Genomic DNA, 24,611 nt, shown 5'->3' on the forward strand with positions numbered 1-24,611 from the left:
AATGTTTTCTCATTACAGTATGCATGTTTGCTCTTTTTCTTTCACATTTTGTATTTTTTTTTCCCTATAATTTTGACATTCATTGTGTTATTATAGTAGTATTATTTCAAAGTTTTTCGAGTTTTCTTGTTTTGAACATGATGGCCTTTGGGCTGCAGTTTGGGCAACCCTGTATTAAAGCTACAATGTAATAATTAACCAAGTTTTTACAGCATTTAACATTGATTTTTCACAGTAAAATATTTTAATTTAAAGTTGCTGTAACATTACAACCAATGACTGTAAAAATTACGTTATCTTTATATTTCACAACAATTAACTGTTATTTCACATTTAAAAACTGTCATCTATAATAAAACAACAAACTACTGGAAATTCAAACTGATTTGTCCCCTAAGGCGTTCCGTAGACTATGTTACACACTCTTGTACATTAAGTGGTGGTATGTGGTTAAACTGAGAGAGTAATTACAGTGAAAAATAGAAAAGTAACCATGCAAGATTTGATATCAATCTTCCATCCATCCATCCATTTTCTATTCCCTTCGGGGTCGCGGGGGGCGCGGGAGCCTATCTCAGCTACAATCGAGCGGAAGGCGGGGTACACCCTGGACAAGTCACCACCTCATCGCAGGGCCAACACAGATAGACAGACAACATTCACACTCACATTCACACACTAGGGCCAATTTAGTGTTGCCAATCAACCTATCCCCAGGTGCATGTTTTTGGAGGTATGTGGTTAAACTGAGAGAGTAATTACAGTGAAAAATAGAAAAGTAACCATGCAAGATTTGATATCAATCTATTGAGTACTGTTTTTAACTGTTTTTAACTTTTTAAACTCCTTTTTATCTAACAAATTGTTCTTAGGGTAATTTGCATTTGCTTTTTCAATGTGTATTTTTATTTCTGTTTTAAATGTTATTTTTTAGTCTGTCCTTTGCCGCTATTTCTTTGTGGCGTACAGCCCTTTGTTCTTCAACTGTGCTTGTTTTTAAAGGGCTTTATAAATAAAGTTGGTATGGTGTGGTACGTTATTTTATTTTTCTCTCCCTTGTTGTATTCTGCAGTTACTATCCGTGTGAGCTATCGCCTATTAAATCTGTCTTTGTCTTTATGAATATTCATACTGGGAGTAGTACATCCTGTATTCATGTGAATGTGCATCGATGTTAAAATTAATATTTATGTATGTAGATTTTTACTACATTATAGATTAGTAACTGTACACTTTAAAATATGCGCTTAATTCCCACTGTACTTACTTTGTATGCATGTTTAAATTTTTGTGGTCATTTTCTTTATTGAAGAGGTACTGAAACATTGTCAACCCCTATCTGCCAATAAAGTTTTGGATGGATCGGATTACAGTTGGCATATGCCGTGCTAGTTGTATTTATTTTATTTTTATTTTTTATTTGAGCCATTAGTCGAAAAATATATATATATTTCAAGTGACCGCATGCTTCCAGTTAATAGGTTTGACTCTCTTTAAAGTTCGAATCCTGTCGCTACAAAACAATACTCACTTCCGGGTTTACTTCTGTTGCTAAGAGACGCCAATGCAATTGCTTGGCCCGTAATTTCGTGACTTTTGTCGGGTAATTTAAACGCAATGGAGATCGTTCGTGAGTACACGAAAGCCCGTAGGGACTTGGGCCGCCAATGTCTTTTCTCTGACCGGTCGGCGGAGCTGTTAGCAGATGTTCCTCCAGACCCCAACCTAGCGCTGCAGTTTGTGCCGAGAATCAACAGTGTCCAGGCGCTACAATGCTCCCGGGACATGTCCGAGCACCAGGTGACTTCAGTCATTTCATCCGTTTAGTAACACATTACAGCTGTATATTATTGACATGTTTTCCAAATTTACTGTTTAATGAGCCTGTTTTAGTTCCAAATGTGTTCTCCAATTAAGGCAGTGTTTTTCGACCTTTTTTGAACCAAGGCACATTTTTTTCATAAAAAAAAATACGGAGGCACACCACCAGCAGAAAAGGTTAAAAAATGAAACTCCACCAGGTTGTCGTGCCTTATTTTGAGTTTGTTGTTGTTTCCTGTGTGTAGTGCTTTAGTTCCTGTCTTGCGCTGTTATTTTGGTGACTTTTCCTGTTTTGTTGTTATTCTCCTGTAGCAGCTTCACGCCTTCCTTTGAGTGCTATTATAAATGATAAATGGGTTATACTTGTATAGCGCTTTTCTACCTTCAAGGTACTCAAAGCGCTTTGACAGTATTACCACATTCACCCATTCACACACACATTCACACACTGATGGCGGGAGCTGCCATGCAAGGCGCTAACCAGCAGCCATCAGGAGCAAGGGGTGAAGTGTCTTGCTCAAGGACACAACGGACGTGACTAGGATGGTAGAAGGTGGGGATTGAACTATTACCCGCACCTGCTTTGTTTTCGCAATCAAGACTATTTAAGTTGTGCATACGCTATCCTTCTTTGTGGGGACATTGTTGATTGTCATGTCATGTACGGATGTGCTTGGTGGACGCCGTCTTTTCTCCACACGCTGTAAGTTTTTGCTGTCGTCCAGCATTCTGTTTTTGTTGAATTTGTAGCCAGTTCAGTTTTACTTTTGTTTTACATAGCCATCCCTATGCTTCAGTGCCTTTTCCTAGTGGGACTTGCCTTTTGTATTAATTTTTGGTTTAAGCGTTACATACCTTTTTACCTGTCTCCTGCTGTGCTCTGCATATTGGGATTGCCAAGCTCTACACAGCGCAGGCACTAGACAGCAGCACATTATGATTAGTGATTTGCAAAAAATATTTTTTGGACCAATTAGGTGAAGTGGCATCATTTCCCACGGCACACCAGACAATATGTCAGGGCACACTAGTGTGCCGCGGCACAGTGGTTGAAAATCACTGTATTAAGGCCGTCTGTTGTCAGGCTCAAACCAGTGGCGTGTCCATACTTTTTCGCAGGGGAGGCACCCAACAAAACCCGTCAGTCTACCGCAGGAACAACCGTTGCTACTATAGTAGTTTACCACGAATACCACAACCAAGTATGGGGTGAAGCTCCTTGTAAGACAATTGCTGGCATTGAGTACATCAGTACAGTAGCCTACATCAGACAGCTTGCAACAGTAGGTGCAAAATACTAATACGGTATGTCAACTTTCCTCTTATAATAAAGTCCATCTATCCAACCATTTTCTACCGCTTGTCCCTTTCGGGGTCGCGGGGGGTGCTGGAGCCTATACACCCCCCCGCCCCCCGCGAGGCTACGACCCCGAAAGGGACAAGCGGTAGAAAATGGATGGGATGGATGGAGGTCCTCATTCAAATCCACTTTTAATTAAAGATTAAAAATTTTACACAATGTGCTTTTAAAAGTATTTGTCAAAAACAAAAACATTAACTGGACTGAGTAGAACTATAACATCATGGTAGAATCAAAAGATGATTGGACTGAAATAACGTTCAATGCGCCTGTTCCTGTGTTGGCAGGCAAACACGTTAATAAAATCATCCATGTTCAAGTCCGTAGCTCTTTTAGATTCAATGCTTAGGACACCTAAAAGGCACAGCCTCGTGTCAACCATAGTTGTACGTAAATTTGTTTTTACGAGCATTAGAGCTGAGAAGCTCCGTTCACATGCAGCACTGCTTACAGGAAGGGCTTAGGCTATTTTACAGAATCTAAACAGTTCATGGAACACTTCCTGATAAGGTTGTAAAAACAGTCATACAGTCAATCATACTCACATCAAATTCAAAAGTTAAATATCACAGTTAACGCTTAAGTAGCAGCTTGAACACACTTGTGTAAGAACATATATTGTAACTAAATAACTTACGTTTAGTCAGTGAAGGATGCGGATGCCAGGAACCTGGCTGCTCATCAGTCAAAAAAGGAATGCCTGCCACCCGGATATGCGCGTGTTGTAATAAGATTGCCCGTCATTATGTGCGCCGCTGCGTGCCGAATAAAATTGCCCGCTACCCCAAATATGCGCACGCTCGTTTAATCCGATGATTAAGATTGCCCGCCAATAAGAGCGTGCCGGATAAGATTACCCGCCTCTACAAAATGAAGTACAAACGATAAAACATTGAAAATGAAGAGTATGTGAACCATTCCTACCTTTTAGCTTCCCAAACGACACATATGAAATATAAATAAATAATAATTATAATTAATCCCTTAACAGAAATTATCTCCTATCTGCAGAACTAAAGAGACAATTACACAAATATGCAAACCTTCAGAAGAGCAGCCCCCTGATTTATGTGAAGGAAATCAGTTATGCAAATGAAGGTTTGCTATACAAGCAAATCAGGGGGTTCAGGGGGAGTCGGGTCAGAGTATGGGGGAAGCTCGATAAGACGAGCCACTGGTCGATGGTTGGTTCCCTGGCCGGTGTCCACTATCGTTGAGCAAACTCTTCCATCCTTCCCCGTAGTGACTGTCTTCACTCTGCCCAGGAGCCAATGCGCTCTGGGTAGCGCTGGATCCACTATCATGACTGGAGTGCAAACCTCCAAGTTACTGCGCTCTCTGTGCCACTTGTGACGGCCTTGCATGCTGGGGAGATACTCGGAGGTGTACCTCCTCCAAAACTGGTCAGCTATGGCCTGACTGTACTTCCAGGTATGATCACTGACGTCATTCGTTGAAGCATAGGCAGCGAGTGGAAGAGCTGTGTCTGGCCGCCCCATGAGGAGAGAGTTGGGCGTGAAGGGATCGAGGTCAGCCAGGTCGCTACTTGCATATCCCAATGGTTTGGAGTTCAGGATCGCTTCCACTTTGACTAACACAGTGGCAAAGACTTCAGCTTTGGGGACCTGTGTTCCAAGGGCGAAGTTTAGAGCCGCCTTCACCGACCTGACCTCCCCCTCCCAGACTCCACCGAAGTGAGGGGCGCTAGGTGGGTTGTACTGCAAGTCAACTTGAAGGGGGTCTAGTTGCTTCTTAAGCTCCTCGGTCATGTCCCTGTAATTCTTCTTCAGCTCAGCTTCCCCACCGTGGAAGTTGGTCCCGTTGTCAGACAGGAGGACACGGGGACGAGGAGAGGGCGACCCAACTCCTCTTCTCAGTCCACAACTCCCTCACCAACACCTTGGCTCGGGTGGTGAATGGATTGATGTACCCGAGAGGGTCGTACTGGCTCGCCAGGGTCCGGTAGATCGCCCACATAGCGACGTAGCGGCGGTGCTCAATCTCTTTATACCAAAGGTGGGACCAAGTCATTGTTTTGCAAGTCACAAGTAAGTCTCAAGTCTTTTCTCTCAAGTCTCGAGTCAAGTCCCGAGTCAAGACAGGCAAGTCCCGAGTCAAGTCCAAAGTCAAGACTGGAAAGTCTCAAGTCAAGTCCCAAGTCCTGCATTTTGAGTTTCGAGTCCTTTCAAGTCCTTTTAACCACAGACTAATATATTTACACAGATTGTGTATGCTTTTCAAACGCTGTATTTATTTATTAAAACAACTGCATTTGAAATTGCAGGACAAAAAAAATAGTGCTGACATCACACTTCATAATAGCACTATTAACCAGTCATTTTAAACATTTAACTCATTCCTTTACAGAATAAACACATTTGAAAAAACAAGTGCAACTGTACTTATTTGCACATAAGTGTTAACATTGTATTTCCATGGCATATTGCATTGTAACTAGTTGCACAACAATTTATATCCTGTTCTTACCTTATCTCAATGATCTCATCTCATACTGTATGTGTGTTGATGTGTGCGTACACATGAAAAACATAACAAATACATGAACATAACAATGAACAGAGTTGTACTTTTTAGATGTCAGGGCCCTATACAATATGTACACATATTCTTAATATAGTATACATTTTAACCGACCTTTATTTGACTATGTTTCTCTTTTTGTAGGTGGCTAAAATACGCGGTGCTGCTGACCGCCATCTAACGTTACGTTACTGTGTGTGATACATTGACTAACGTAACGTTATGTGTTGGTACCTCATGCAACCCTGCTTAAAAAAAAACACTTGACAAAAAGTATGAATAAGGTTGCGAACTGCAGTGGACGCAACAGATTGCCGTGTTTGCAATGACGTTATAACCATATACATCTTATAAGTAGACGCAGCATAGGCTGCTGTGACGCGAGCAATTTGCCCGCCATCTTGAAGTGGTGATGAGGAGCCGGCGAGGAGCCTAAACTGACAGTTGACAGGTAGAAAACAAAGATGGTGTTCAGCGTTTTCCTGCTCAAATGTGCGGACTGTTGAAAATAGGAATCGGGGGACTACTATTCACAAGTAAGATTTAACATTAACGTACTATTGGTTGTATTTTGTGAAAATAATATTACCACAGAGTTGAGAAGGAGCAAAGATCTTCAATATTTGTATGTGAAAATCACAAAGAAATCTTCTGGGGGAGGATGACCCCCCTACAGGGGTTTGGTTTACAAACTTTCAGCCCCACCTAAAACAAAATTCACCAGCCGCCACTGATTATGATGCATTCTCATTTTAGGCAAAATATAAAACAATACTTTCTTAACAGTATAATTGTAACCAGGAATCAGTCTTCAAGTAACAATATTCAAATACTAACATTGTTGGGTAAAACAGAATTTGGTTTTATTCTGAATCCAGTGAAACTAATTGGTGGTTTAGCTGATATAAAGACTTTCAGGTGTTTATATATGTTTCTGTTTAAGTATTTGGCAGACACTTTTATCCAAAGCGACATACATAAAAAATACATATAAAACAATCACTGTAAACATGATCATTTAAGGGAAGAATGTAATACAAAATATCAATACAAAGTGTCAAGACAGAATAAACTCTCTGCTGCTGCAGCAACAGAGATACAGTCTATAAGATATATAGATATCTAATGTATTCATACATTGTTTATGCAGGATATACGCATGTATATATAACCTAATCATATTGTTTCTTCAATTTAAAAATACCTGACGTTTTTTTTCCCCCTTCTTTGGGATTATATTCCCAGTTTTGATCTCGGATGTCTGGTCACTTATAGCATATAAGATTATTCTATTACTGTTAAGCAAACTATGAATAATAAAACAAGCCAAAACATGTGTCCTTTATCATAGCTACACGTATGACAAAAAAGCACGTGAAAATCAGTGGTATTCAGTGAGGTAAGATGAATTAAATGCGCTGACAGTTCATTGTTCCTGCCAAATGAATTGCACTGAGTGGAGCGGATCACCACTCCAAGATGGCGGCCCCGCGTCTCGTCTGCGCCATTAGGTAGTAGCGCTACATGCTGCGTCTACTTATAAGATGTCTATGGTTATAACGTTAGCAGTGAGGTTACAGCCTCACTCATTTAACTACACAGCAAATAAAAGTCACGTTACTTAGCCAATAAACGTCAGCTTACATTCAAAACTTACCCTTCTTTGTGCATCTTCAAATGTCGAACGAAGTTGGAAGTCTCCGTCTGCAATATTCGAACTGCATGTTTAGCATACTGCAATTTGTTTTATGTTGACCAAGTCGTAGTTTTTATACCCGAACGAAACCAACTTTGGTATAAATCTTTCTCACTGGCACGTTATTTGACAACTCTTGTTCGGTGGTTGTCCTGCAATTTGATTGGATGAATGTTGTGGGACAAAAACAACGTAGATCAAATTTGATTGGCTGTTGTACTGAGAGCACACACGCTGACAAGCAGCTGACAAGCAGCACACACGCTCATAGATAGACAGACACGTAAAAAATTAAAGCTACGGAGCGCTGAATAACTTTTCAATCTTTGGGTTTTGGGGAAAGTAGCAAGTCATGTCAAGTCAAAAGGCTCAAGTCCAAGTGAAGTCACAAGTCATTGATGTTAAAGTCTAAGTCGAGTTGCAAGTCTCTTTACATTTTGTCAAGTCGAGTCTAAAGTCATCAAATTCATGACTCGAGTCTGATTCGAGTCCAAGTCATGTGACTCGAGTCCACACCTCTGCTTTATACTGGTAGCGCAGCTTGTCCGATTTGAAGCTCCAGAGGAGGCCCAGCGTCATCTCATGCGTCGTCGCTTGACTGAGTGACCCAGGTCTCACTGCTGTCTGACTTTGCCTCGGCTGGGAGGTCCCTCAAGACTTTAGGGTCATTGCTCGCTCACTGGCGGACGTCAAAGCCAGCGGTAGCCAGGTGGGTGTGCAGGTTGTGAACCAGACGACGTGCCTCCTCCAGGGTCTCAGTGCCGTGGAGGCAGTTATATACAGCTAAAAGCCAGTAAATTTGAATATTTTGAAAAACTTGATTTATTTCAGTAATTGCATTCAAAAGGTGTAACTTGTACATTATATTTATTTTTTGCACACAGACTGATGCATTCAAATGTTTATTTCATTTAATTTTGATGATTTGAAGTGGCAACAAATGAAAATCCAAAATTCCGTGTGTCACAAAATTAGAATATTACTTAAGGCTAATACAAAAAAGGGATTTTTAGAAATGTTGGCCAACTGAAAAGTATGAAAATGAAAAATATGAGCATGTACAATACTCAATACTTGGTTGGAGCTCCTTTTGCCTCCATTACTGCGTTAATGCGGCGTGGCATGGAGTCGATGAGTTTCTGGCACTGCTCAGGTGTTATGAGAGCCCAGGTTGCTCTGATAGTGGCCTTCAACTCTTCTGCGTTTTTGGGTCTGGCATTCTGCATCTTCCTTTTCACAATACCCCACAGATTTTCTATGGGGCTAAGGTCAGGGGAGTTGGCGGGCCAATTTAGAACAGAAATACCATGGTCCGTAAACCAGGCACGGGTAGATTTTGCGCTGTGTGCAGGCGCCAAGTCCTGTTGGAACTTGAAATCTCCATCTCCATAGAGCAGGTCAGCAGCAGGAAGCATGAAGTGCTCTAAAACTTGCTGGTAGACGGCTGCGTTGACCCTGGATCTCAGGAAACAGAGTGGACCGACACCAGCAGATGACATGGCACCCCAAACCATCACCCAACCATGCAAATTTTGCATTTCTTTTGGAAATCGAGGTCCCAGAGTCTGGAGGAAGACAGGAGAGGCACAGGATCCATGTTGCCTGAAGTCTAGTGTAAAGTTTCCACCATCAGTGATGGTTTGGGGTGCCATGTCATCTGCTGGTGTCGGTCCACTCTGTTTCCTGAGATCCAGGGTCAACGCAGCTGTCTACCAGCAAGTTTTAGAGCACTTCATGCTTCCTGCTGCTGACCTGCTCTATGGAGATGGAGATTTCAAGTTCCAACAGGACTTGGCGCCTGCACACAGCGCAAAATCTACCCGTGCCTGGTTTACGGACCATGGTATTTCTGTTCTAAATTGGCCCGCCAACTCCCCTGACCTTAGCCCCATAGAAAATCTGTGGGGTATTGTGAAAAGGAAGATGCAGAATGCCAGACCCAAAAACGCAGAAGAGTTGAAGGCCACTATCAGAGCAACCTGGGCTCTCATAACACCTGAGCAGTGCCAGAAACTCATCGACTCCATGCCTCGCCGCATGAACGCAGTAATTGAGGCAAAAGGAGCTCCAACCAAGTATTGAGTATTGTACATGCTCATATTTTTCATTTTCATACTTTTCAGTTGGCCAACATTTCTAAAAATCCCTTTTTTGTATTAGCCTTAAGTAATATTCTAATTTTGTGACACACGGAATTTTGGATTTTCATTTGTTGCCACTTCAAATCATCAAAATTAAATGAAATAAACATTTGAATGCATCAGTCTGTGTGCAATGAATAAATATAATGTACAAGTTACACCTTTTGAATGCAATTACTGAAATAAATCAAGTTTTTCAAAATATTCTAATTTACTGGCTTTTACCTGTACATAAAAATTGTGCAGGACGACGTCAGCTACCCCCTCAGGTACGGTTCCTCCTGCCACATGGGCCTGCAAGGCGTATGTCGCGCAGCACGGATTGCAGGTGGTCCCAAAGGGAAGCACTTCCCACTAGTAAGTAGAGGGGCTTGTCTGGGTTTTCTCACCACACAAACCTCACAAGTGGCTTGTCCTCGTCCAGCAGCAGCAGAATGAAACATTCTTCTTATGTCATCGCTGATCGCGGTCTGCCGCCGGCGGAAGCGCACCATGTCTCTGAGTAGGGAGGGGGTCAGAGTCGGACCAGGAAGAAGGTGCTTGTTCAGGTTCTGTTCGCGGACTTGGAAGCTACAATTGAACACAACCTGATTCTTGCCATTGTGCTTCACGTTGTGACTCGGCACTAGCTTCCTCCTCCTCGGGTTCCAGTTTCTTGACCAGCCCTAACTCGACCAGCTTCATCACCTCTTCGGAGTAAGCAGCTTCCGTCTCCGGGCGCTTCCGTCTCCGGGTCCTTACTCAACCTCTTCTATGTGCTCCTCAGACATGGCATGGCTATGTCACGAAAATTTGACCGCAAGTTATAACACAGTTATGGTTTTAGTTTATTTGGTGCTGGATTTTCCAAAGATTCCTTCTCTTCACAAAGACATGTCAATTGCATTATGTAAATTGCAAATGTCTGCATTTAATATTAGATTGTCTTTATTGGCCAATTCCGTTACGCAGAAATTATAGGGTGCAGCACTGGCATATTTATACTCATCAAATTGCTCTGTATGTGTGTATATAACATAAACAAGACACAAAAACAGCATCGTCAAGCAGGACACTGCACCTGGCAGTCCTGCTGACTGCTTGAAAAACGTTTTAATATGATCCGAATGTTTGTAATGAACTACCTTGCTTTGGTTGATGTTTACTTGCCAGGTGAACACAGAGAGGTTTGAATCTGAGAGCTGTGGAATAAACCATGTGGAGGGAGGTTGGCCCAAAGACATCAACCCCCAAGAGATGGAACAAACCATTCGTTTCAGGAAGAAAGTTGAGAAGGATGAGAGCTACTTGAACAGTATTATGCAGCTGGGTGGTGTACGATCTACTTAATCCATGTTTGTTTCTCATTGCTACAGTATATCCACTGCTGAAATTATCTTTGTCTGGTCCAGGTTATCCGCTACTGTGTTGGGCAGAATAACGCAGTGGATATCTATCAAGAGTACTTTGAGGATGAAGAATTGGAGGATGAAATTCAGGAGCCACCATCTGCTAAGACCATCAATGTGTTTAGGTATGAGAAACTCTTTGTTCAATAACTTTTTGGACCTCAACTTCCGCTTCTAATGGGGCAGACTAGTAACTAACGATTTCAACAGGGATCCGAACCAGGTGAAGCGAACCGTCACTTGTCTGTCATGGCATCCCGAAGGAGGCAGGAAGCTGGCCGCTGCCTATTCATGTCTGGAGTTCCAGAAAGCATCTACAGACATGAGCACGGACGCGTACATCTGGGATATCGGTGCGTATGCTAGTCACAAAATCAGGCAGGAGGCTGATCATATGTGATGTTTATTGCAGAGAATCCTAACAAGCCTGAGATGACCCTGAAGGCAGCATCTCCACTCGTCTGTTTGGACTACAACCCCAAAGACTCACACACTCTAGTCAGCGGGAGCTACAATGGACAAATCGGTGGGTTCAGTGATGGTCTTCCCCTCATGTCAGTAGTATCAGAATTTTGGTATTGACCTCAACCCCTGTACTGTCACTGGTGATCAGTCGAAGGTGTACAGTACCTCACCTTTTCCCCTAAATAGGTAAAAACCCTGTGATAGGATTCAGTCATCTTGTGATTCTGAACAGGATACCCAGGGATGGACTTCTTATTCATGTACTCAATAATGTTTGGTTATTTTAGTGTTCTGGGACACCCGCAAAGGCAGCCAGCCAACGAATGTTTCTTCTTTGGAGCAGAGTCATAGGGACCCTGTCTATAAGACCATCTGGTTACAATCCAAGACCGGGACAGAAGCCTTCTCTGCCTCCACTGATGGACAGGTCAGTTTGAGCCCAGCCTCAGTTGTAAAGTGTTTGATTCATCCAGCCTGAGTAACTAAACCTTGTCATTTATGGCAGGTTCTATGGTGGGACGTCCGCAGGCTGAGCGAACCCACCGAGCAGCTGGTTCTGGACCTAGGTCGAGAAGGGAACCTGGACCGGGCCTTAGGAGCCATTTCTCTGGAGTTTGAAGCTACCATGGTGTGTTTCTGTTCTTTGAGGTTTTAAAAAGTTTTGTCTTTAGTTGCAACAGAAGGAGAATGGTAGGTCAACAGATCCATCCTGCTTCCTTTAAGACAATGATGTAAATCAGTAATTTTGTCTCCACTTACCCTGTCCAAAACCTATCCCAGCTGTCTTTGGGTGAAAGGCACGGTGTAGCCTGGACTGGCTCACAGTCAATCACAGGCCACATGCAGTGGTACCTCTACTTACGAGTTCATTAGCATACAAGGTGTCTCTTGGCTTTTTGTTATTCTTTAATTTACCAGCCTAATTTAAGTTACCAACCTCTGAGCTGCTTGAGGGTTTATAGCTAATGCCACAGCCAACGTTGTGAGGTCCGCCCCAAAACATCCGGTTTTACTTGCTATCATTAGCTTATAGCTGGAGATTGAAATAAGTTTGTTCTCAAACCATTTGGAAACCAAACAAATAGGAGCAGTCCAGCTTCCACAGCCTTTTAGTTGACATCGTTCTGCTGCTGAGGCTTGCTCATCCACACCATTTCTAAGGGTTAGGAGTAAGGGTTAGTTTTTTTTTTCTTTTTTAAAAGGCATGTGACATGTTAAAATTGTGCTGTTTTGGGAAGGCCGAATACAGATTGAATTAATTTCAATTGGCGGGGGTAATTTAAGTATTCAGAGTTATAAACTCTATGGTCGTAGAACGCAACGTGCTCGTAGGTTGATGTACCACTGTATAAACCAACAACCATTCACATCTACAGTATGAACAATAGTCTCTAAATGAAATGTTAACCCCTACATAACTGCTTTCAATAACACAACTAAAATATTTTTTCTGTTTTGGTCTAATCTGGACTTTACTGGATGTAGGCGTGTCTCAGGATATCAAAGGTTTCCTCCTGTGTCTCCAGCCAACTAAGTTCATGGTGGGGACCGAGCAAGGCATTGTTGTGTCCTGCAACAGGAAGGCGAAGACCCCAGCCGAGAAAATTGTCTGTACCTATGAGGGTCACCATGGACCTGTCTACGCTCTTCAGAGGAACCCTTTCTTCCCTAAAAACTTCCTCACAGTGGGGGACTGGAGGGCTCGCATCTGGTCTGAGGACATTAAGGAGTCGTCCATCATGTGGACAAAGTACAAAGTCCTTATTTTCTGTTTAATAGTTATTTATTTGTGAATATTGTATGCATACAAAATTTAGGCATGTTAAGGAATATTAGTTCACCCCCAATTGCCATCTTACTATTATTTATTGGATTTACCCAATATCTTCCAATTGAGTGTATTCTGGCGACATGATCCTTTGCCATCTTCTAACGTTCTTACATCGTGATTTTTTTCTGGGCTGAGCCATGTCTGTTTGTGGTTTGATCAGGTACCAGATGTCATACTTGACAGATGCCTGCTGGAGTCCTGTCAGACCCTCCGTCTTTTTCACTGTGAAGACAGATGGCGTGTTGGACATCTGGGATGTCTTGTTCAAGCAAAATGACCCAACGCTGAGTGTCAAAGTACCCAGATTTTACTTGTGTTTCTTTGAAAGTGTCTTGACCGCTCTAGCTCTATTTAACCATTTTTTTCCCCCCAGGTGTGTGATGAAGCTCTGTATAGCCTGCGGGTGCATGACAACGGACGCCTGGTGGCTTGTGGCTCTCAGCAGGGCACCGCTACAATACTGGAGATCTGCTCAGGACTGTCCAGCCTTCAGAAGAATGAGAAGAGTCAAATGGCTGAGGTGAGACTCCAAATTAGTAGCAGACTGAAATGCATGAATTTAGTGGAGTCTTTGAAAATCTCCCGCATTCACACTGCTCTGTAAACTTTAATACACAATACTATATTACTGTTTTAATTATGCAAGGTGGCCATTATAGTGAATAACTGACATGAGTTAAAATCACATTAATTATATTATTTATATGACAAGTATGTTGCTCTTGTGCATCAGGTATGTGTGCATGAGTGAGCTTGGGCTTTGACTGTGTGGGTCTAAGGGTGTCCTGATGTGATGTGGACCCGAGTGGTGGAAATTTAAAATCTAATAACATTTTGATAAAAACTAATATAAATATTAAGAACCCAATGTAGTGAGAGCAACAGTCCCAAAATAAGTAAAGATAATGATGATGATTTCCAAACAGTAAAAACAGTCAAGTAAATAACACTAAAAATACCAATTGGTAAACAATATTATGGTGAGGGTACAGGCGTAGTGGGTCAGCGTCCTGGCTCCGCCCACTTCCACGGCGTCCTCCTGCACACACACAATTAAAACGGAGGCAGGCCACGGGGATAAAATCTTCTAAAAGTACGGAGACGCTCTCCGGGCTGACGTCACACTTACACGCAAGGCAGGGTTTCTCCTGCCTTTGCTGTAGTTCTGTGTCGAGGTTTTGGGTACGCCCACTCTCCTCGTGAGTCGCCGGTCACTTGCGGGACCTACGTGGCCGTACCCGTCCCGTCTCGCTCCGCCTCTTGGTCGCTCCCGGGAGTCACCGCAGGTCTCTGGGTCCCGATTACTCCTGTCCACAGGACCACACAGCCAGCGTACAACGCACGAGCCCGCAAGCCCACAGCCAAAGGCAGTTTGATCACCCTCACAGATCCACAATCCACGACACTTACTTCGGAGGCAGAGTTTCCTCTGCCCCTGCGTGTTGTGGGCTTCTTGGGGTTCACTCCGGTAGCTTGCGGGGTCTGCTGTGTAGTCCTGGATTCCCTCCCAGCCTGCGGGCGTCCCCCCCGGTTGCTTCCGTTTCCCTCCGCCGCGCTTCCCGCGGTCGCTCTTCCTTCCTCGTCCCTCCCTTCTCTCTGACACTCTTCCCTTTTAAATGTGTGCAGCCTTAATGCTCCACAGGTGCGGCTGTTCTCAGGTGCAGTCCGATTGGGCACTTTGGTTGTCAGGGGCAACAAGCTAAAAGGGGCAACGTCTTAAAATGCCAGCAAAGTCCACAAAGAATAAAAACATGCAATTAAAAATACAATCAAAGTCCACAAAGTGTAAAAACATGCAACTAAAATTACAATCAAATTCCACAGCAATAAAAACATGCAACTAAAATCCACAACAATAAAAACACTCTAAAACATGCATGGCAACGAAACATCAAAAATAAAATCCCCTACTTGTGTCCCATCACACTGATACAACTTTTTCACTTACAATAGAATACCAATATTGGAGTGTTGAATGATATCGTCACGTATTATACATTTCTTATTTTGTTGTGTGAAATGTTAGAAAAGGCTTGATCAAGCATAATTACTCGGAAAACAATAGTAGGTATGAGAAACACTAACCTATTTATGTCTAACTTCATGCAATTGACTTATGCTTACTTATTGATTTTTGTGGAAACACATAGTGATCACAATACTTCATTAAATTAAGCTCATGATGCAGTAAGTTGAATGATGCAGACACATGTGTTACTGGACACTTCTGCCTTGGAGACTTTGTATCTAAGTATTATGCAACTAAAATTATTTGATACTTGTTTATATTGGCAAATGCCCTGTTTTATACTGCAGTATTGTTCAATTAAGAACAGGTATGTATGTATAGCTTGTGTTCTTGGTTGATGTGTAGCTCTAGTAGCATATAGCCTACCATGTTTACCTTTTGTACATTATTTCACTGAAATACAAGAAAAGATGCAATCCAATATTTGTTTTTTTTGCTGGTAATGGACCAATATCTGATATTAATATTGGATTGTAACACGCATAGTAATTTATTTTCAAATTATTTCTCTTATGCAAAGTGGCCATTATCAATAACTGCCAGGAGAAGAAATTGCATCAACTAAATTGCATTTGCAGGAGTAAGTGTGGGCTTTAACTTTTGGGTCATTCCTTTGCATTTTTGCATTATTACCGGCTTACCAGGTGACATATATCATTAATAACGTCCTTAAGCCAGGACTATTTTTGTTGTTTTTATGATTTCTCTAACAGCACATTCCCTTAGAGTTAAAGCAAAACTTTTAGCAGGACTATGACAAAAATACAAAACTTATTCCTCCAAGTGTTTATAATTATAAGAGGGGTGTGCAACTAGAGCTAAAGAAGATTTACATTTTTGAATGGTCATTGTATATTTATATATGCTCAAGCAACAAATACTATTACTACTACGACTACCGGTATACTACTATTACTACTACCACTGATAATGATAATATTAATAATTGAACCTAAACTTTTACACGGTGCCGTGCCACTCAAACAGTACATTCGTACAATACATACAACGATTCCCTAAAATCAAGCATTCTTTTGCATGCGCAGATGTTTGAGCGTGAGGCAAAGCGCGAGAAGATCCTGGAGGCCCGTCAGAAGGAGATGCGCCTGAAGGAGAGGAGTCGCTCCGAGCAGAGCAGAGAAGACCAGACGGGCCAAAACGGGGCGGACCAAGAGGAAACTGTCGAGCAGCTGATTGCCAGAGCTGAGCTAGACTTTTTCACGATAGTGGAGGCGGAGAAGAGACGGCGGGAGGAAGATAAGAAGCAGGTAAGGGCACTTGGTTATCATTAACTAACAATATGATATATTTAGTTTCACCTCATCATCTAATTTGCTTGATGTTTCTGTCATTTTTTATTTCAGCTTAGTTCATAGGCGGCAGTCAAAGAAAATCCAATTGTTGAACTCACCCTAGCGTGAAGCTTAGCCATCAGTTCATTCAATAACGTGTCCATAATTTTTTTCCAAACGTGGACATTAATCAGCGTGGCTAAGATGTATTTTTGTTTGTTTTTATGCTGGCTTCTTCTGTTTTTTGCATAAACACTACAAAATAAATATTATGGCTTTGCTCATGCTCATATGCTGTACCTATATAATTTAATTGTATTTTTCTTCACTTTTGTGTGAATTGACACCTGAGGTCCTGTTAAATACAAATAACACAAACTTAGATATTCTCCACATTTTTAACCTGACCCAAATTGAAGCAATAGTCTAGTCAAGTTTTTTTCTAAGCTGTAAAACTAGACTTTGAGAACGTTTGATTCAAATGAAGCCTCTGCTACAATAGTTGGGTATTTAGTCTGGGCGATACAGTACTGCAACTTTTGATATTATCATATTTGAACTTGATTTGTATCATGACTTGTCCTTGGTGTACTCCGCCTGAATGCAGCTGGGATAGGCTCCAGCCACCCCTGCGACCCTGAGAGGGACAAGCGATAAATGGATGGATGAACTTGATTTGTCACATATACAATTTAAAGCGGAATTCGTCTCATCTTGAGGAGCATTTAAATCCTCTACCAAGTAAATACAGGAACAATATTGCTTCAGTATTGCGTCAATATTAATCATGCAAATAATGTTGATCGTACAAGTCTGGGGCAGCACCTCTGGACTGGCAGACCGGGGTGGTGGTCCCCCTTTTCAAGAAGGGGGATCGGAGGGTTTGTTCCAATTATAGAGGATCACACTTCTCAGCCTCCCAGGGAAAGTCTATTCTAGGGTGCTGGAGAGGACAGTCCGGCCTCCTTCACGTCAAGAAGAGGCAGCTGAGGTGGCTCGAGCATCTACTATGGATGCCTCCCTGTTTATGTGTTTCGGGCATGTCCAGCTGGGAGGAGGCCTCGGGCAGACCTAGGACACGCTGGAGGGACTATTTTCTCACAGCTGGCCTGGGAACGCCTCGGTTTCCCTCCTGTGGAACTACAGGAGTTGGTCGGGGACAGGGAAGTCTGGGCATCTCTGCTTAGACTGCTGACTCGGATAAGCGATGAACAAGCTCTTTTAGATCAGTGCATGCGTGGGTACACAAATGAGTAAGAAGACTTTGACCGGTGTGCTTGCTGGTAAATTTCATTCCAAAATACAAGCAGAAAATACTTTAGATAAAACTTTTATGCAAATAAATGACATGCATTCAAGTAAAACAGGCATTCTGACAATACAATTGCATTTATATACAAATATTGGTATTTTCTCAAGTTAAATTATGCAAGTAAATAATAATCTGTGATTATTCAGGATTAATCTAAATTCCAAAAAATAATCATGTGTGACCCCCGCTGGTCACTAAACAGTGCATGAGTGTATACAGCGGAGTGCAACAAAATACAGCCGCAAAATTATATTTCAAAGACATAAAAGCATGTTTTTGTTACTTTATTTTATGGATATGTATGTATAAATTAGGATTGTCCCAATACCAATAATTTGGTACCGGTACCAAAATGTATATCGATACCTTTCCAAATAAAGGAAACTATGAACAATTGTCAATTTTGGCTTTATTTTAACAGAAAATCTTGCAATACAATAAACACATGTTTCCTATTGCACTCAAAGAACAATTTTAGAAGGTTGAAATATAAATTAAAGGGCATTAAACACATTGTTTTTCTTGTTGCACTACAAGATTATATTAGAATATAATTTAAAAAAAGCTTTATTTACGTTATATTAAATGCTTCATGATTTATGGTTGCCAATCCTGGTATGTGCTTTAAGAAAAATACAATTATTAGTGCCTCGACTCTGTAGTCACCGCCACTCAGCTGCACTCAGATGAAAGAACAGTACCGGTACTTTTCAACGCCAGAATAATACAGACTTCAATCAATTACAATCGCAGTACTTTATTCCCAAACAACCCTAGTATAAGTGTTTTTAAAGCTATATTTAGATGTAATATTTTGGTTTATTTTGTCAGGATAACTACCTTCAGAACCCATACAATACAGTGTGCAAACATCAGCTGATTGACTAGTAAGACATATATCTTCACTACTGTACTGTAAAACCAACCCCAACGAAGTACTACAGCAACACTCTGTTTCTACCTGTCTGTCCCCTCAGCCCATCCCCTCATTCTGGTCATGTCGTCCTCACACTATTCCATCATGTTAACACCAAACGTCACATGTCATATATTGGCCCTATTTCCCGCTCCTCACAACGAGTCACCAAGTATCACAAACTTAATTTTGCACTACTCCACACCCACTACCTGAATAACAAATCTTCCATCGTACATCAATTCATCACTGACAATTACCTGGATTTTCTCTGTCTCACTGAAACAACCGGATTACTTCTCCCTAAAACCACACCCACATAGAAAAACCCAGTCATGGGGGGAGGGGCGTGGCATTGCTGTAATCAACCAATAGGACATACCCTCCACTGTCATCGCCACCCCTCCTGTCCCATCATTTGAACACATTGCCTTCAAACTCTCTGGCTCCACTCCCCTTGTCACTGCCGTCGTCTACCGCCCTCCAAAAACAAATCATTCCTTACTTTCTGATTTCTCTGGCCTCCTGACCCAACTCTGTGCAATATCTCCATGCATTTTACTTCTAGTAGTTTTAACCTCCATGTAGATAAAGCCAACAACAAAGTGGCCTCAAGTGTCCTTGGACTCCTAAACTCATTTAATATCATTCAGCACGTCATGGACACATCCAGGATCATGTCTGCTCCTCTGAACTTATCCTCCCTTAACTCTCCAGTCACAATCTCCTCATCTCTGATCACCTGGCCATCACCATGGACATTCATATCCCTGTCCCCATCTTAGAAGCTAACAGGATAATAACTTTCGGAATATCACATCCATCTCCTCATCTGCCTTATCTACCCAACTCAATTCAGTTCTATCAGCCTCTCCTCCTCTTGAGTCTAACCCATCTGATCTCATCATTTACTATTATCAAACACTGTCCACCTGCCTTAAAATACTGGCCCCCTTTAAAATCCAAAATCGTCTGCTTCACTCACTCTGCCCCCTGGTACACTCCTGAGCTACGGAAAATGAAAATCCACAAAAGACAACTTGAAAGACTCTACCGGAAAACTCACCTTCATCGTACACCAGCAAGCATTTACAGACTTCATCCAACAATACAACACTGCCCGGTCCACTTACTATTCCAATTTCATCAATTTTAACTCCTCCAATCCGCAGACTCTGTTCAGTACAATAAACCATCTCCTCAAACCTATCAACAACTCCATGTCGTCCTTCACCACCAAAAAATGCAATACAGACACCTCAACTGTGGGTCTTCAGCTTTTGCTTGGCAAAGAATCACGTGTCTACCAAGGGGAAGGAACAACATGTTTACCTCTGCCAAGTGCATCAGTATGAAAGAGAGGAGTCTGCTTTTTTTGTTAGTTTTTTTCAATTTGTCCCTGTTTTCATGACACTCCACGTACGGAGGAAGAACACAATTTGGTGCAAATTTAGATAAAAATGTGCATTGTTCACAATGGAATGTTCAGAATTTAAACAGTATATTCATGTCTGTTTATTCCTCATACAGCAATGATTCCAACCACTGTACACATTAACCTGTTAGAGCAGACCTGGGCATTCTGCGGCCACATCCGGCCCTTTGTGCGTCCCTGTCCGGCCCGCGTGAGGCCAATCATAAATTACAAAATAAATTTAAAAAAGTATCTATGTCGAGTGTGCAATACAACGGTGCTGCTTTTGTTTTGAAAAGCGTTATTTGTATTACTTCCGTGTGGACGTATGCACGTGCGTGATTGTGAGCTGCAATCACAAATTACAAAATAAAGTTTAAAAAACATCTATGTCGTGCGCGCAATAGAACTGTGCTGCTTTTATTTTGAAAAGTGTTATTTATGGGCGTATGTCCGTGTGTAACCTGTGAGTGAAGGTGCACAGCGACAAGTGATGCACGGTTTACACTTGAGACGCTAAAAAGAGAAAAGTTGATGACGAATGGCGTGTTTTCAACAAGACATGGACTGCCAAGCAACGTTCTCTCTACGGTGCGCGCCTGCGCAATTGCGCACTGCTCAAGCGTCCTCTGCGCACAGCAAATATATGCCGCGCACCAAATCAAACCCATCTGAATTCTAAACAAAATAAACACATTTATTCTGTGTAATTTTGCAATGCAACTCCAGCAGTGCTCGGGTTGCTCATGCGGCCCCCGGTAAAAATCAATTGCCCACCCCTGTGTTAGAGGTTATCAGGTGTGCCGCGGGAAATTATTAAGTTTCACTCTAATTACTTGGTGCAAAAATTATTTACCACAAACCATCTATGTCAGCAAACTAATGGCACAATGAAATGTTATTCCAGTGGATGGCAGAAGGTACAGGATGGCCCTCTTTATCCACCTGTTGCCATGTATACAACATCAGGTTTTCTAGCGTTCACACATACAGTAGGAAGGGGATTCATATGGCTCATTCGTTGCAGTTTACCTGATACAAGAAAGGTGACGAATTGGGGATTGCACTATCCACTTTAGCCACCACATGGCAGTAGTGTTGAATATCCCAACATTTGTTTTGTGGCAATTCCAACTTTAATCACAGCATCAGTTGCTATGCAGAGTGGCACTTTCCATCCTTGTCAGCAGATTGCATTGCAAAATGATTAAACCGCCCTTTTCCTCTCACACGAGATCAACCCAAGAATGGGACCATATGAATCCCGTCCCTAATGTATAGTATTGTAATATATTATTTTGCCCTATTCGTCCATATTTTTCATCTGATTCAAACTATTCCACTTTCCAAATATTTCAGCTCCTTCATGACACGCGTGCCAACATTTCTTACATTTTCAAAAATTCCCACTTTTCCAGGAATTCTAAATTTTCCGGGACATATTTTCCCATTTGAAATCAATGTGCAATTTTTAGAAGTCCACGTTTCAAACCATTTTAAAGTAAAAATGCTCCTTGTTCATTTAAGTCCATTGCTAGCGTGTTGGCACAGTGCTGATGGTATAGCAGCCGTGCCAGCAACTTGAGTGTTCTCGGTTCAATTCCAGCTTCCACCATCCTAGTCATGGCCGTTGTGTCCTTGGGTAAGACATTTCACCTTTTAGTAGGCAGCTTCCGCCATCAGTCTGTGAATGTGTCCAGGTAGAATAAAGCCCTAAATAAATACAGACCATTTACCAAATACTAGCATGCTTGCTTTTTAAGCTATTTTTGTTACGGCGCACGCGCAGTCTGCTTCTCCCTCCTCTGCGGGAACACTTGGAGGCTCCGTCTGTGCGCACCTCGGGACACGCCCACGGGTGCGCACATCCAGGAACGCGCCACGCGCGTCTCCGCCCTGCAGAAGCCACCAGCTGCAATCACCAGAGGTGGGTAGTAACGCGCTACATTTACTCCGTTACATCTACTTGAGTAACTTTTGGGATAAATTGTACTTCTAAGAGTAGTTTTAATGCAACATACTTTTACTTTTACTTGAGTATATTTATAGAGAAGAAACGCTACTTTTACTCCGCTACTTTTATCTACATTCAGCTCGCTACTCGCTACTAATTTTTATCGATCTGTTAATGCATGCTTTGTTTGTTTTGGTCTGTCAGACAGACCTTCATAGTGCCTGCGTTTCAACAAATACAGTCACTGGTGACGTTCACTCCGTTCCACCAATCAGATGCAGTCACTGGTGACGTTGGACCAATCAAACAGAGCCAGGGGTCACATGACCTGACTTAAACAAGTTGAAAAACTTATTGGGGTGTTACCATTTAGTGGTCAATTGTACGGAATATGTACGGTACTGTGCAAACTACTAATAAAAGTTCCAATCAATCAATCAAAAGTGTGAAGGAAAAAAGACCATTTTTTATTTTAACCGTACACCCCGTCAAAAGCCTAAAGACTGACTGCACAGTTCCTGTCTTCACAATAAAAGTGCCGCTCCATCGCGCCTGCGCTTTCAAAATAAGAGTCTCCGAAAGCCTGCGCAAACAAGCTAGCAAGCTACGGAGTTTGCCGCCAATGTATTTCTTGTAAAGTGTATAAAAACGAATATGGAAGCTGGACATATAAGATGCCAAAAACCAACCACTTTCATGTGGTATTAGACAGAAAGGAGGAACTTTTTTTCTCCTCCATTTGAAAACGTGGACGTTTGTCAGCACTACTGTCTGATTACAATCAATGCAAGTCATCAGAATCAGGTAATACACCAACTTATATTCTTGTCTTCATGAAAGAAAGGAATCTATATGTGTTAAACATGCATGTATATTCATTAAAACACTATTAACATGTAAACAAAAACGGCAAAAAAAAAAAAAAAAAAATTATATACTGTATATATCAATGTATGTATATATATATATATATATATATATATATATATATATATATGTGTGTATATGTTACTCATCAGTTACTCAGTACTTGAGTAGTTTTTTTACAACATACTTTTTACTTTTACTCAAGTAAACATTTGGGTGACTACTCCTTACTTTTATTGAGTAATAAATCTCTAAAGTAACAGTACTCTTACTTGAGTACAATTTCTGGCTACTCTACCCACCTCTGGCAATCACTCGCTGGCAATCTTCACACCTGGAATGAGGGCGAGCTGGTAAAAGACCAGTGGACCCTAGGATCGGCGCGGGAACTTAGTTTTCTCATGGTGTACCGTAAGCAACAAGCTTTATGCTCTTTTCGTGTTTCCTCTCCGTGCCTTGATTTGTCTTCTCCCGTGTCCCCGCAGTACCCTCTGTCGCCTGTAAAGTGAGCTGTGCGTCTCACTTTCCCCTGGATCTCCCTCTGGACTCTGACTGCCTCCTTCGTTCCTCGACCTTTCTCTCGCCCCTGGATTCTGACGCCTCACTCTCGCCCCGGATCATCTGCCTGCCTCTTGGACCCCTATTGCCTTGCCCTCTTTGGACTTGTCTGCTCCCTCATCCAACAGAACGGCAGAGGTGGGACCAAGTCATTGCTTTGCAAGTCACAAGTAAGTCTCAAGTCTTTACCCTCAAGTCTCGAGTCAAGTCCCGAGTCAATACAGGGCAAGTCCGAGTCAAGTCCAAAGTCAAGACTGGAAAGTCTCAAGTCAAGTCCCAAGTCCTGCATTTTGAGTTTCGAGTCCTTTCAAGTCATTTAACCACAGACTAATATATTTACACAGATTGTGTATGCTTTTAAAACGCTGTATTTATTTATTAAAACAAGTGCATTTGAAATTGCAGGGAAAAAGATAGTGATGACATTGCACTTCAAAATAGCACTATTAACCAGTCATTTTAAACATGTAACTCATTCCTTTACAGAATAAACACATTTGAAAAAAAAACAAGTGCAACTGTACTTATTTGCACAAAAGTGTTAACATTGTATTTCCATGGCATATTGCATTGTAACTAGTTCCACAGCAGTTTCTATCCTGTTCTTACCTTATCTCATTGATCTCATCTCATACTGTATGTGTGTTTATGTGTGCGTACACATGAAAAACATAACAAATATATGAACATAACAATGAACAGAGTTGTACTTTTTAGATGTCAGGACCCTATGCAATATGTACACATATTCTTAATATAGTATACATTTTAACTGACCTTTATTTGACTATGTTTGTCTTTTTGTAGGTGGCTAAAATACGCGGTGCTGCTGACTGCCGTCTAACGTTACGTTACTGTGTGTGATACATTGACTAACGTAACATTATGTATATGTACCTCATGAAACCCTGCTTAAAAAAGAAATCACTTGACAAAAAGTATGAATAAGGTAGCAAACTGCAGTGGACGCAACAGATTGCCGTGTTTGCAATGACGTTATAACCATAGACATCTTATAAGTAGACG

At 41.8% G+C, this 24,611-nt stretch overlaps 1 protein-coding gene across 1 annotated transcript; it reads left to right on the forward strand.

Annotated features, from left to right (window-relative positions):
* The first annotated feature begins 1,548 nt into the window (after positions 1–1,548).
* Positions 1,549–24,303, forward strand: dnai2b (dynein, axonemal, intermediate chain 2b). The gene is made up of 12 exons (XM_061926887.2): positions 1,549–1,800; positions 10,712–10,873; positions 10,951–11,072; positions 11,158–11,300; positions 11,360–11,473; positions 11,700–11,839; positions 11,918–12,040; positions 12,939–13,162; positions 13,404–13,539; positions 13,617–13,763; positions 16,319–16,540; positions 23,513–24,303. The coding sequence occupies exons 1-12, from the start codon at positions 1,618–1,620 to the stop codon at positions 23,534–23,536; spliced, it is 1,740 nt and encodes a 579-aa protein (XP_061782871.1). The 5' UTR covers positions 1,549–1,617; the 3' UTR covers positions 23,537–24,303.
* The last annotated feature ends 308 nt before the right edge of the window (positions 24,304–24,611 follow it).

The sequence above is a fragment of the Nerophis lumbriciformis genome, linkage group LG32 (assembly GCF_033978685.3).
Source record: "Nerophis lumbriciformis linkage group LG32, RoL_Nlum_v2.1, whole genome shotgun sequence".
In the NCBI taxonomy this organism is placed as follows: domain Eukaryota; kingdom Metazoa; phylum Chordata; class Actinopteri; order Syngnathiformes; family Syngnathidae; genus Nerophis; species Nerophis lumbriciformis.